The sequence below is a fragment of the Bufo bufo genome, chromosome 7, assembly GCF_905171765.1.
Source record: "Bufo bufo chromosome 7, aBufBuf1.1, whole genome shotgun sequence".
Lineage (NCBI taxonomy): Eukaryota > Metazoa > Chordata > Amphibia > Anura > Bufonidae > Bufo > Bufo bufo.
Genome location: NC_053395.1, coordinates 39,268,468 through 39,281,735, shown reverse-complemented (window position 1 = coordinate 39,281,735; position 13,268 = coordinate 39,268,468). Strand labels below are relative to the sequence as shown.

At 46.5% G+C, this 13,268-nt stretch overlaps 1 protein-coding gene across 4 annotated transcripts in view; it reads right to left on the bottom strand.

Moving 5' to 3' along the window:
- Positions 1 to 6,893, bottom strand: part of PDGFA (platelet derived growth factor subunit A) — a 39,358-nt gene extending 32,465 nt beyond the window's left edge. For all 4 annotated transcript variants that reach the window (XM_040440795.1, XM_040440797.1, XM_040440798.1 and 1 more), the window contains exons 1-2: positions 6,241 to 6,893; positions 3,487 to 3,583 (exon numbers count right to left, since the gene is read on the bottom strand). In XM_040440795.1, coding sequence (XP_040296729.1) covers positions 3,487 to 3,583; positions 6,241 to 6,303 — 160 coding nt within the window. In that variant the 5' untranslated portion in view covers positions 6,304 to 6,893. The remainder of the gene's footprint in view (positions 1 to 3,486; positions 3,584 to 6,240) is intronic.
- Between the last annotated feature and the right edge of the window lie 6,375 nt (positions 6,894 to 13,268).

The window sequence follows — 13,268 nt, the reverse complement described above, 5'->3', positions numbered from 1 at the left end:
GGCCTTTCGTGATGATTTTGCATTGAAGTTGCTACAGACTACCTGCAGATTCCCCGACACCCCCACCGAACAGCTATTTGAAAAGGTACCGGCGCGCGTAGTAGTGCTGCTGCCTTCTCTCCGCTCACCAGGCGCAGCGTCGTCCATTGTATAGCGGCTGCGCTTGGTATTGCAGCTCAGTCTCATTCATTTCAATGGGGTCCGATGTGCGTCTAGGCCATATGGCCGGACATATGATAAAAGTGACGTCCCATGGCATAGGCCTATGATGGCTAACCTCCGGCACTCCAGCTCTGGTAAAACTACAACTCTCAAAATGCACACTTGCTTGGCTTTTCCCAGAACTCCACAGAAATGGGATCATGGTGGGAGTCGTAGTTTCACCACAGCTTGTGTTCCGAAGGTTAGCCATCACTGGACTAGGCTGCCATCTCAAAACAACTGATCGCAGGTGTCGGACCCCCACCGATCACATACTGAACTTTATCCAGGTCATCAGTGTTGAGCGAACTTGTGTTTTAAGTTCGGCGTCTAAAGTTCAGGTCATCGAAGTATCCCGTTATGGATTCCGCTACCACGGACCATAACGGAATTTAGAATCCATAATGGGATACTTTGATAACCCGAACCCAAAACTTTAAAACGCAAGTTCGCTCAACACTACAGGTCATCAGTATAAAGTATAAAGTTCTCGGAAAACCGCTTTGAAAACGTGCAGATTTTGCTGCCGCCACATAAGTGCGCTGCCAGTGCATCCACCTAGGTGTTCTCTTTATGGATCAAGACCCCTTCCGACAACTTCTTGAGACCCTCCTTTTCAATATAGAATAGGAGTGCATGAGGCCTAGGGAACAGCCATCTTTCCACCCATCCATCCACCCTGCTGGTGTCACATAGCCGTGCACGCTTTCACCATATGGACAGAGAAATGTCGCGGTGTATAATTGGAAGAAGTTCAGCAGTATTTTACCCCTTTCAAGATAAAAGCTTCTTTTATCTTTATTAAAGCATGCACAATCAGCTGTCTGGGACCGCAGTGCTTCATTACCTGCTCAAAGCTCAGCGGCAAAAGGGAGGTTGTGAAGCAGAAAACCTGGCCTATATAAATAGACCTGCAATTATGCCCTCGGTAAAAAGGACGTGTGAATGAGGCGAGGAGCTCTCTGTGTCCTACAACCCTGCTAGACAATTGTTTGGATCCAAGAGAAATTAGCCTTGCAGTCTTGTTACAACAGGCTCTCTGATCCTCTACCACTGATTTGTTTAATACCCTACAAATAATTGCTTTTTATTATTTATGACCACGGCCAACGTGAGGAGGTCCCAACACGACTTCAAAAGCAAGGCAGCCTAAATTGCTAAAGGCATGCACTCAACAGAAGCTACCACCCCAACGTTATCAAAGACTCTTCCCTATTCATTAGAGACAACATCATAACTCGGCTATTGTCAACTATCTTTTCAGCACCCGGCATAATCTTCCTCTCTGGTTTATAGCTTTACAAAAGGAAGAAGAAGAAGAAAAAAAAAAACAAAAAAAAAAAAAAAAACAACATTCCTGTCAACAGGTAGAAGGCTACAAAAATATCTGGTGCCACATAATCCCGGATAATTGGAATAATTATTGCAATTCTTCCCTAAGGCTTTATAAGGGATATTTGGTAATTATGTTACAAAAGCAGCGGGAGTTTATAATTACGAGTTATATTGTGATAAAAAAAATTTTTTTTAAAAACACAACACTAAAAAGCATTCGAGCCAAGTAAAGCATGACAAGGTCTACCATGGAAACTATGGGGGCCGTGTAGACTGGAAGCCCTTCGACTCAGATTGGTCCCAAACCCAGGTCTATAGGAAGGAGGGATGGGACAAGCCAAAGGGGGTCACAGCACCAAGACATTTGAAGATTTTGAAGGGTGGTGTCCCAAATTGGAAAGGGGATGTAAAGTTCAACCATGAAGGCTACCCATTCTGACTTTTGGCACAGCCTACCATCTTCTCTGCACACATCAATGGTCGTTTCAACACTTGTCAGACAGCAGAAGGCCTTATGTACTCCACTAGTTCAGTATAATATTCTATCAATATACACCAAAAAAAAAAAAAAAGGGTAATAGACAATCATCCAGCATGGGCTGAAATGCATGAGCACACCCCAAAGTATGAATGAAAAAAATAACCAAAAATAGGCTCTACAAGATTCTCCAGCTTCATAACTGTGCTCCATCATAAAACATAATGAGTTCGAAAGCAAGTAAAAGTGGTTATAATCTAAAAAGGCACAATCCTCAATAGTGTCACAGGCATGTGGGATTCGAGAAGGATCAGCCTCACTGCAAGCATTGGAAGTATCGACTATGGAGTCTAGGCTTATGGTTTATTTTCGTACACTGATTTTTCTGGTGCAAGGTGCAGCTCATTGATAAATATGCAAATGATCTCTCCTCTAGAAGGAAGAAAACTGTCTGTCTCTCTACTGCCACCTATAGGTAGCTTCCCATTTTCCACATACCTTTGAAGACAGTCAAGTACGTGTTTTGGATAAGGAGGCAGATTGGTACAAACGAGGTGTGAGGGAGGCCATTTACGTAAAAATGGAGAAGCCAAGCTTAAATAGAGGCAGGGGGGTTAGACATCTATTGTCTGCCACATACAATGCTGTCTTGACACCTTTTTCTGGGAAGTCTTTATCACCTACTGACTCCAATTAGGATAATGGAATCAACACCTTTGACCCCATGCTGGGTATAATGACCTCTGACCCCATGCTCGGTATAATTACCAGATGTTGATTCAGCTACATATTTATTCCCAGAGAATTCTTGTACAGTCACTCAGAATTGAGAAAGCTCGTTGGAAGAACGAGTGAAACGTTTTCAAGAAATCTACAGTACGTCCAGTTGCCTTGATTTATTCTTTACAGATATACCACGACCTGGATAAATGAGAACCTTCACGGTCAATTAGAATGGCCTACATCACATTTTGCCCCCACGTGCCCCTCCACCACGTCGTACCAAAAGAGAAAACATTTCCGTGACATCCACGTTACATTTCCTTTTCGACAGCAACAGATGGGCTGTAAATACACAGCGACAAAAGCTACCTCTGAAATCATCATCATCACAACCTCTTCCACCAATGTCTTTTCTTCTGGGACTAGGCAATGAACGTGAACACAGGTCACCTTTTATACTACTATCTCCCAATGCCTAGGCCTCCATTCCCCCCCTCCTCTCTCCAAGAGAGTCCAGTCACACCCACTCATTATAAGCCCTGTTAGTTTATCAATAGCTCAGCTGCCATTTATTGGCCTGGAATCTGACCTCTTCTTCTTCTCGTTTAACCATTTGTGTCCTGTCCCCCCCCCCCTCAAAAGGAAAGTGATGCATGAGAACATAGGATAAGAAAAAGAAGGAAAAAAAAAGAAAAAAAACATAAAAATCAGAAGCGAACAAAAGAAGGTAAAAAAGAAACTGAATTTACCTACGGAATCAATCTCCAGGAGGCGCTGTAGGTCACTGATGCTGTTGATTTCACTGTGAGCCAGTCTCTCGATCAGCTCCGGAGGGATCTCCGCTTCCTTAATGCAGCCAGGGAAGAAACATCATTTTAAAAAAAAAAATATACAAATTCATAGACACTTCCCAATGATAATCCACTCCTACTATATAATATACAGCTCACATGCCGGATCCTCCCTTAGTACCAAGCACGCTGCAGGATAGAATGAAAAAAAAACCAAAAAAAAAACTCCAGCACAGAGGGACAAAAAGTACCTAAGGCTGGGGCTGCACCTAGACTTTTTGTAGCACTTTTGATTTATTTTCTTTACTATGGAGTGACAGCTGCAAGATTGCATCCAAGTCAGTTTACCACTTTGGACTGCAGCTGTAGATCTAGAGTTAAAATTAACTGAAGGCGCCACAAAAAGCCTAGGTGTAGCCCCAGGAGGGGTTTGCCCCAATTCCAGGCCCAACTAATCCTTCACAATGTCAAGGAGGAAAAGAAAAAAAAAAAAAAAAAAAAAAACAACTACTGCACATCTCCTTCCACAGTCACAAGGCAAAACCAACGACACGCTTGCGTCTTACTCCTTATCGGTGACCAGAGTTACCTTTGCACCCACTTTACATTCTCAAAAGTTGTCACTGAATGTCATTTTCCCTGCCCATTTTATAAGCAGGAGACCGGAGAACTTGGAATCCCTCAGCCAGTTGTATAACAGAAGCAAACTAGGCTTGAGGAGGAAAAAAAAAAAAAGGGGGGAGTCTGTGTTTTCTCTAAGGAAGCATGTCAGCAGTCTGGAAACCAAGACATAAAGGCAAGAGATGAAAAATCAGCTTATTGTGTCCTACGCTATAGCTAAAGGGCAAGCAAGAAAAAAAAATAAAAAAATCTCCAGTCCAAGGCCTAGTCAGACACCATACAGATCCGAGACTCCTATAAAACAGATTGACAGGATTGCAAGCCCTTTGGCCAAGAGCATCAACATTAGCATTTTTTAATCCTCGAGGACACGTTCTAATGATTCCTTTATATGGTTAGCCAGTCTTTTGCATGCACGCCCTTCTCTTCCCTAACCGCAGAGTTCTGAAGTGGTTGCATGGTTTACTTCGCTCAACCTGGAGGAGCCATTATATGAAAGAGACAAACCAGGGGCTTTGAAGATCACCACATGTAAGGGGGGATATGACAAACAAAACGCTTTGAGAAAAACCCACAGGCAGGTACCGTAACGGCTTCCATTTACCCATGAAGTCAACAAGGAAAGTGGACAAAAATAAAAAAGCCCTGCCTTTACACCTAATGGCACCAAAAAGCACCCAGATTGGACTCCCCCCACCTTCACGAAGCCAGGGATATACATTACATTGTGTACAACAGAGCCTTGAAACTTTACCAGCTATGCCCCAGTTCTCAGACACGTTTCATTGTGTAAGGGACGACCATTCATTATCAGCTCCGTCTGTGCTGGAGGACACCCATCATGCTATAGAAAATCGATCCAAAACTGCTCAGAAAACATGCAAAAAGCTTCTTTATACAAATGTAACTTTTTTTTATATAAACTGTATAATAATAAATAAACACAAAATGTATCATCTTTGAACTTGATCTTGACCAATGAGCTTTTTTATGCCAACGCATGGCAAAAATACAAAAAAAAATTATAATAATAATAATAATAATCCAGGATACCACCATTCTTCTACACACTAAAACAGCAACGAGTTTAGGTTTCGCTTCATTTTCTTTTCCACTAGGATCCTACAAATCCCCATTAATTATAGCTTAGTAACTTTTCTACTAGGAGGCAGCATACACCAGACAGTTGTGCTCAGCAGGACTCCTAACATTGAGAGCACATGTGTTAGGTCCTCCGACATAGTAGCTTATGGGCAGGAATGGAGTAAAATAGCATTTAGAGATGTCCAATGTGCTTGAACATGCCCTGATCTTGTCTAGGCATGGACTCAGAATGTGGTTCACTGCACTAGTCAATGAGGCGGATTATATAGGAATATTGGACTTTTTGCGGTTTCATTATTACAGCCCCACCATGGGAGGTCAATACAGAGGAGCTTGCGCCAGAACCTCTCAGCTGTCATTTACTGTAGGAGCCGAGCATCTGCATCTACTGCAGAACCTCCTGGGAAACAGACCTGTCAATTATTGTGTCTTAAAGGTGCCCATCCACGGGAAAAATTCTGAAAAATCAACTAGAATTTGGGTAATCAACGATCATCTAGGACCATGACTGGTGCGCAAAAGGAAAAAAAAAAATAAAAAAAAAAAAAATAAATAAATTGTATACATATTTTTAGCAGCTGGTCTAAAAAGGGTGGAGAATCTTTGCCCAAAGTCTAACTGTACAGTCATGCGCCCATGGTGACACTGGTGGGCACCTTCAATGTATTTTAATACAACCATTAAGGGAGTCCACCCTCCAATGGGTACTTGGCTAGACTTTACTAGACTTCAATATGGTTGGCTGGTTCAAGTCTGCAACTTGCTCAAGTGCAGGTGACTTGCAGCATGGTCATGGTAAGGAGCTCCTCATGATCTGAGGCCATGGATTGTAAGGTCTTTCCAGCCCTGCCCTTAGTGCAAGTGTGGACTGGAGAGGCTGCTGGTTGTATGGGAGGCAGATGTAGGCTCTGCACACAATGCTTCTACATAAAAAGGTTCTCTGCACACAGAACATATAGAGAACATGAAGACCAAGCCAAGACCTACCTCGCAGAATGAAGAAGACAGGTAGCAGACGCCTAGAAGCAAAATCCAAGCCCAGCTCGTCATTGCGTTCTGCTGCACTTATTACTGAATGACAATGCAATGTCTTGATGTAGGAGCTGCAGAACTGCTCCTGTGTCTGGGGGAGTCAGTACCATCCCTTAGAGGGGGATCAACACCCCACCAAATGTGGTAGATCTGCTGGACGTTTTGAGGGGTTGAGTGGGTTCTCCAGGACCAACCTGCTTTTTCTCCCTTTCCTTTTTTTTTTTTTTTGCAGATGGGTTGATCTTTACCAGGCAATGAGGCTCATGGTCCGCATGTTGTGCACTGATCAGACCCAAGGAGGCAGCTCTAGATCTCCACTGAAACGCCCATCACCTGTCTGCATGGAGCTCCTATGGACCCCCTCCCTCCCCAATCATTAAATGCACAAAAGGCAGCGAGCACTGTGTCTGTCTCAGAGGAAAGAAGCAAAAAGAAACCCAAGTTTTCCAAAGACTGGGATCTTGTCAGGTCTTCTGCACAGTGGTCAATGAAGGCAGCAGATCCGTGGAGCTCCACCTGGATGGAAAATGGTTTTTAAATCCCAGGGCGAGGAAGCAGCAGCAGCAGTGTGAACGAGTAACTCCTGGGGGATGTCAGCTGCTCACAGCTCTCTGCTGTTGGGAGAGTGAAATAATCTGGAGCAAGAGATTATAGCATTGCCAACCTCCCTAGTACCGCCCCCTCTCCTGTACTAAGCAACACGACCACAAACAGCCAAGTAGTGGGCTGGTTCTCGGAGCCAACGCTGCTGCCTGCTTGTCACCGAGCTATGGGGGGATTAGGGTGCAGCTATGCATCCCCTGTCACTGAACTATGGGGGGATTAGGGTGCAGCTATGCATCCCCTGCCACTGAGCTATGGGGGGATTAGGGTGCAGCTATGCATCCCCTGCCACTGAGCTATGGGGGGATTAGGGTGCAGCTATGCATCCCCTGTCACCGAGCTATGGGGGGATTAGGGTGCAGCTATGCATCCCCTGTCACTGAGCTATGGGGGGATTAGGGTGCAGCTATGCATCCCCTGTCACCGAGCTATGGGGGGATTAGGGTGCATCTATGCATCCCCTGTCACTGAGCTATGGGGGGATTAGGGTGCAGCTATGCATCCCCTGTCACTGAGCTATGGGGGGATTAGGATGCAGCTATGCATCCCCTGCCACTGAGCTATGGGGGGATTAGGGTGCAGCTATGCATCCCCTGTCACCGAGCTATGGGGGGATTAGGGTGCAGCTATGAATCCCCTGTCACTGAGCTATGGGGGGATTAGGGTGCAGCTATGCATCCCCTGTCACTGAGCTATGGGGGGATTAGGGTGCAGCTATGCATCCCCTGTCACTGAGCTATGGGGGGATTAGGATGCAGCTATGCATCCCCTGCCACTGAGCTATGGGGGGATTAGGGTGCAGCTATGCATCCCCTGTCACCGAGCTATGGGGGGATTAGGGTGCAGCTATGCATCCCCTGTCACTGAGCTATGGGGGGATTAGGGTGCAGCTATGCATCCCCTGTCACCGAGCTATGGGGGGATTAGGGTGCAGCTATGCATCCCCTGTCACTGAGCTATGGGGGGATTAGGGTGCAGCTATGCATCCCCTGTCACTGAGCTATGGGGGGATTAGGGTGCAGCTATGCATCCCCTGTCACTGAGCTATGGGGGGATTAGGGTGCAGCTATGAATCCCCTGTCACTGAGCTATGGGGGGATTAGTGTGCAGCTATGCATCCCCTGTCACCGAGCTATGGGGGGATTAGGGTGCAGCTATGCATCCCCTGTCACTGAGCTATGGGGGGATTAGGGTGCAGCTATGCATCCCCTGTCACTGAGCTATGGGGGGATTAGGATGCAGCTATGCATCCCCTGCCACTGAGCTATGGGGGGATTAGGGTGCAGCTATGCATCCCCTGTCACTGAGCTATGGGGGGATTAGGGTGCAGCTATGCATCCCCTGTCACTGAGCTATGGGGGGATTAGGGTGCAGCTATGCATCCTCTGTCACTGAGCTATGGGGAGATTAGGGTGCAGCTATGCATCCCCTGTCACTGAGCTATGGGGGGATTAGGGTGCAGCTATGCATCCTCTGTCACTGAGCTATGGGGGGATTAGGGTGCAGCTATGCATCCCCTGTCACTGAGCTATGGGGGGATTAGGGTGCAGCTATGCATCCCCTGCCACTGAGCTATGGGGGGATTAGGGTGCAGCTATACATCCCCTGTCACTGAGCTATGGGGGGATTAGGGTGCAGCTATGCATCTCCTGTCACTGAGCTATGGGGGGATTAGGGTGCAGCTATGAATCCCCTGTCACTGAGCTATGGGGGGATTAGTGTGCAGCTATGCATCCCCTGTCACCGAGCTATGGGGGGATTAGGGTGCAGCTATGCATCCCCTGTCACTGAGCTATGGGGGGATTAGGGTGCAGCTATGCATCCTCTGTCACTGAGCTATGGGGGGATTAGGGTGCAGCTATGCATCCCCTGTCACCGAGCTATGGGGGGATTAGGGTGCAGCTATTTCAATGGGTCCACAAAAAATGCGGACAGCCCACTGTGTGCTGTCCGCATAAGTATGTCCGTTCCGTAGCCTCTCAAAAAATATAGAACATGTCCTATTCTTGTCCGTTTTAGGCATTTTTACAATGGATCCGCCAAAAAAAACAGATGGCATACTGATTCAGTTTTTTTTGCGGATCCGCAATTTGCGGACCGCAAAACACATACGGTCATGTGCATGCAGCCTTAGAATGTGTCCAGTGTATAATGTTTTATTTCATTAATAAATCCTTTATTTTGGGGTTCTGGAAGGAACTGGAACTGCCTGTGCTCCCGAGGACAGTTGGAATTATCCAGCTTCCCTGCTTTATAAGAGGGACTTCACATGCGGCAGAATTGATGCAAAAATTTCAGAGACCATCACAATCGTCTGAATGCAGCTTAGAGGAATCCATGTGCTTCCCTCCACAACTGCCCCTTTCAGACAAATAGCGCAGAAAGCTCTGTAACTAATCTGCTGAGTGTGAATATCCCCTTATCAGATCACTCGGTGAAGCAGTTCCAGTAAATGCCGCATATTAAGGAATCGCTACTGAATTAATTCTTTAAAATTTTGTTTTAGGGTACTTTCACACTAGCGTTTTTCTTTTCCGGCATAGAGTTCCATCCTAGGGGCTCAATACCGGAAAAAAACTGCTGGATCCGTTTTTCCGGATGACACCGGAAAGACGGATCCGGCATTTAAATGCATTTTTCAGACTGATCAGGCATTTTTAAGACTGATCAGGATCCTGATCAGTCTTACAAATGCCATCAGTTGGCATACGTTTGTTCCGGCGACTGTACTGCTTGCCGGATCTTTCTGCCACAAGTGTGAAAGTAGCCTTAGGGTACTTTCACACTTGCGGCAGGACGGATCCGACATGCTGTTCACCATGTCGGATCCGTCCTTCCGCTATTTCGCCGTGCCGCCGCTCCGTCCCCATTGACTAAAATAGAGACGAGGGCGGAGTACGGCGAAAGCCACCGGACTAAAAAGTCGGACATGCAGGACTTTTTAGTCCGGTGGCTTTCGCCGTGCTGCGCCGGAGCTCCGCCCCCGTCCCCATTATAGTCAATGGGGACGGAGCGGCGGTCCAGCGGCACGGCGAAATAGCGGAAGGACGGATCCGACATGGTGAACAGCATGTCGGATCCGTCCTGCCGCAAGTGTGAAAGTAGCCTTAGCCACTGAACTATTAAGTGATGGCGTAGCACCTCCTGCTGTTTGTTCTTTTTCTAATTTCTCTGTCGACCTCACTGAGGTGGACACACATATTCAGTTCCATTCTTCAATTGCCATCAGCTGCAGCCGAAAGGACACGCCTCCTGAGCTACAGCAGAAAGGACACGCCCCCCTGAGCTACAGCAGAAAGGACACGCCTCCTGAGCTACAGCAGAAAGGACACGCCTCCTGAGCTACAGCAGAAAGGACACGCCTCCTGAGCTACAGCAGAAAGGACACGCCTCCTGAGCTGTCAGCTTGATATAAATCTAGCAGAGCAATGAATGGGGAGATCCCTGGATCCATGTGAGGTACAGGGCTGGTTCTAGCTTTGTTAGAAAGAGGTTGTCATGTTCTATATGAGGTCTGATTTTCATTTTTTTATGTTAATCATAGGATAATCCCTTTAAGTCATCCTTGCCAACTCAGACCCAGACCCAGTTTCAAACGCATATTGAGGGGGCTATTCCAAGCGACAACTTTTCACAAAACTTTTGATCTATTAATAGAGTCATGATTGGTGGGGGTCTGAGCGCTGAGACCCCCACCAATCTCTAGAACGAGGGGAGAGAAGCGCACACACACGAAGTGCACTCTCTCCTCTCTGCATAAGATGGGCTTTAATATGGACCCGTCTATATTTGCACTTGGCAGCGAGGAGATCGGTGGCGGTCTCAGCGCTCAGACCCCCACCGATCACAACTTTTGATACATCTCTATGACATCTCAAAAGTATTGTGAAAAGTTAGTGACCTTTTAACCGTATGCTTTTATGTGTGCAGACAATAGGCCCTTCCAACCAGTAGCATCAAGGCGGAGACAGTGCCGTGGACGTGGTACGCATAAAGGGGTGGGATCTTTGCCCACCGCACTCACAGACCTATCTGAGGACAAGTATGATATAAGCGGAGTGGTGCATCACTCTATCGGGCAGTGCCAAGATAGAGTGATGCACCACTGGCAGCGGGAGGCTGGAGCATGCACAATAGATGTATGTCAGCTGAACCCAACTATTTTGACGGGAACGGCCAACTATCTAATGTGTATGGGGGTCACCTGATGTTGGGGGAGAGAAGGCTCGGGCATGTTGTATTGCTAAGCCAGCGGCTTTCTCCGTCTCCCATTCACATGCATGCATGACCTAGCCAAGCATACATGTGTATGGGGGAACGCTCAGTTGCCTCATGTATTCGGCCAGCTTAACAGCGGTAGACATTGAATACACAGAAGCCATGTAACCAGTCAAGTGCCATAAATCTCCAGGACAGTATCTGTTTAACCGTGTGCGCAAATATTAATATTTAATCATAATTTATGTCATTTACTTCGTATCTGAATCATCTTTACTCAGGTCCAAAGTCTACCACTTAGTAAAGGGCACGGCTTCTGTGCCAGATCTGCGTTTACTTACTGGGGTTGTCTTAGGATAGACATTGATGGGCACAGCACTCGGATAGGCCATGGGCCCCCGCCGACGGCTCGAAAGAAGCGGCAGCGGCGCTAGCGCCGTGTCCATCGGCTTTCTCCCGGCTGCTGCGCGCTTGTACATCAGGCCCGTATTTTTTTTTTTGCTGATTGGATGCGGACCCGTTCATTTCAATGGGGGCGCAAAAAAAAAAATGCGAACAGTGTTGTCCGCATCCGTAAAGAAAAAAAAAAAAAAAGATAGAACATATCCTATTCTTGTCTATTTTGCGGGCAACAATAGGCATTGTAACAATGGGTCCCGCGAATAGTTCTGGATTCACACAGACCGCAGCTGTATTTTGCAGATCCGCGATTTGCAGAGCGCAAAACGGATACGGTCGTGTGAATGGACCCTTAATGGGGGAGACACCTTTCATTTTCCAAAGCAGCCCGGAAAACTAAAAGGCGGTGATCTCCCCCAATGACTGTAATTGCCCTACCGGGATTTAAAGTGGCACTGCCCTTTTCGGACACAGTGCTCAGACCCTTGTCTGCCAGGCAAAGATGCCATGTCCACAATGTAACAGAACCTGGAACAACTACCACCAACAGCAGTCATTACGGCGTCCATAGAGGTTGTCGCCCAACTTTCCACAGACCCTGACTGTGTCAGTCTTCACTGCGGCCTTGTCCTTTTATTCATAGACTGATAAGTATGTATCTATCTTTAACGTACCATCGTGTGTAGGGATTTTTTGTTTCTTATCAAAGATGGAGGTTGGTGATTATAGATCATAGATTGTAAGCTCTTGCGAGCATCAAGTGTTTCAGTTGTATATTAGGCTACTTTCACATTAGCGTTTTTTTGCGGATTCGTCATGCATGGATCTGGAAAAAACGCTTCCGTTAAAATAATACAACCGCATGAACGGATTCGGTTGTATTATGTCTTCTATAGCCATGACGGATCCGTCTTGAACACCATTGAAAGTTTTCTATTGTGTCAGAGAAAACGGATCCGTCCCCATTGACTTACATTGTGTGTCATGACGGATCCGTCTTGCTCCGCACCACATCGCGGACAGAAAAACGCTGCTGGCAGGGTTATTCTGTCCGCGATGGGGACGCAGCCAAACGGAACGGAATGCATTCTGGCGCACTCCGTTTCGTTCAGTTCTGTTTTATTCCCCATTGACAATGAATGGGGACAAAACGGAAGCGTTTTCTTCCGCTATTGAGATCCTATGACGCATCTCTATAGCGGAATTGAAAACGCTAATGTGAAAGTAGCCTTTTAGCCTGTCCTTTTGTGATGTCTCTTGTTTTGTACATGAACCCTCTGAATTGTAAAGCGCTGCAGAATATGATGGCGCTATATGGATAAAGATTAATATTTTTATATGTAGGTGATAGATGGGGAACTGTCCTCTAACCATTCCTGTCAGCATAGCCCCATAGCAACACCCATATCCTTATCCTTCTGCTTTTGGACCACAAACAGCGCCACTCATCTCCACAGATTGTATCTGGTATTGCAGCTCAGCCCATTCACATGAATGGGTCTGTTTTTTTACCCATTCTTGGATGCTGAGAGAAAGAGAGGCCGGAGCTTTTACCTATAGTGAGCAAGCACGACCACTGCTGCTGGATGGCAGGGTGGTCGTAACCTCTGGAAAGGAGCAGTGTATGATGTGATGGAAAAATGAATCCAGGCAGTAAAAAGCAACATGGACAATCACAATACATTAGTAAGTGCCTTGTATTCACTTTCTCTACATGCCATTTACTGAAGTGAGACAACCCCTTTAAACATAGCAAACTATGG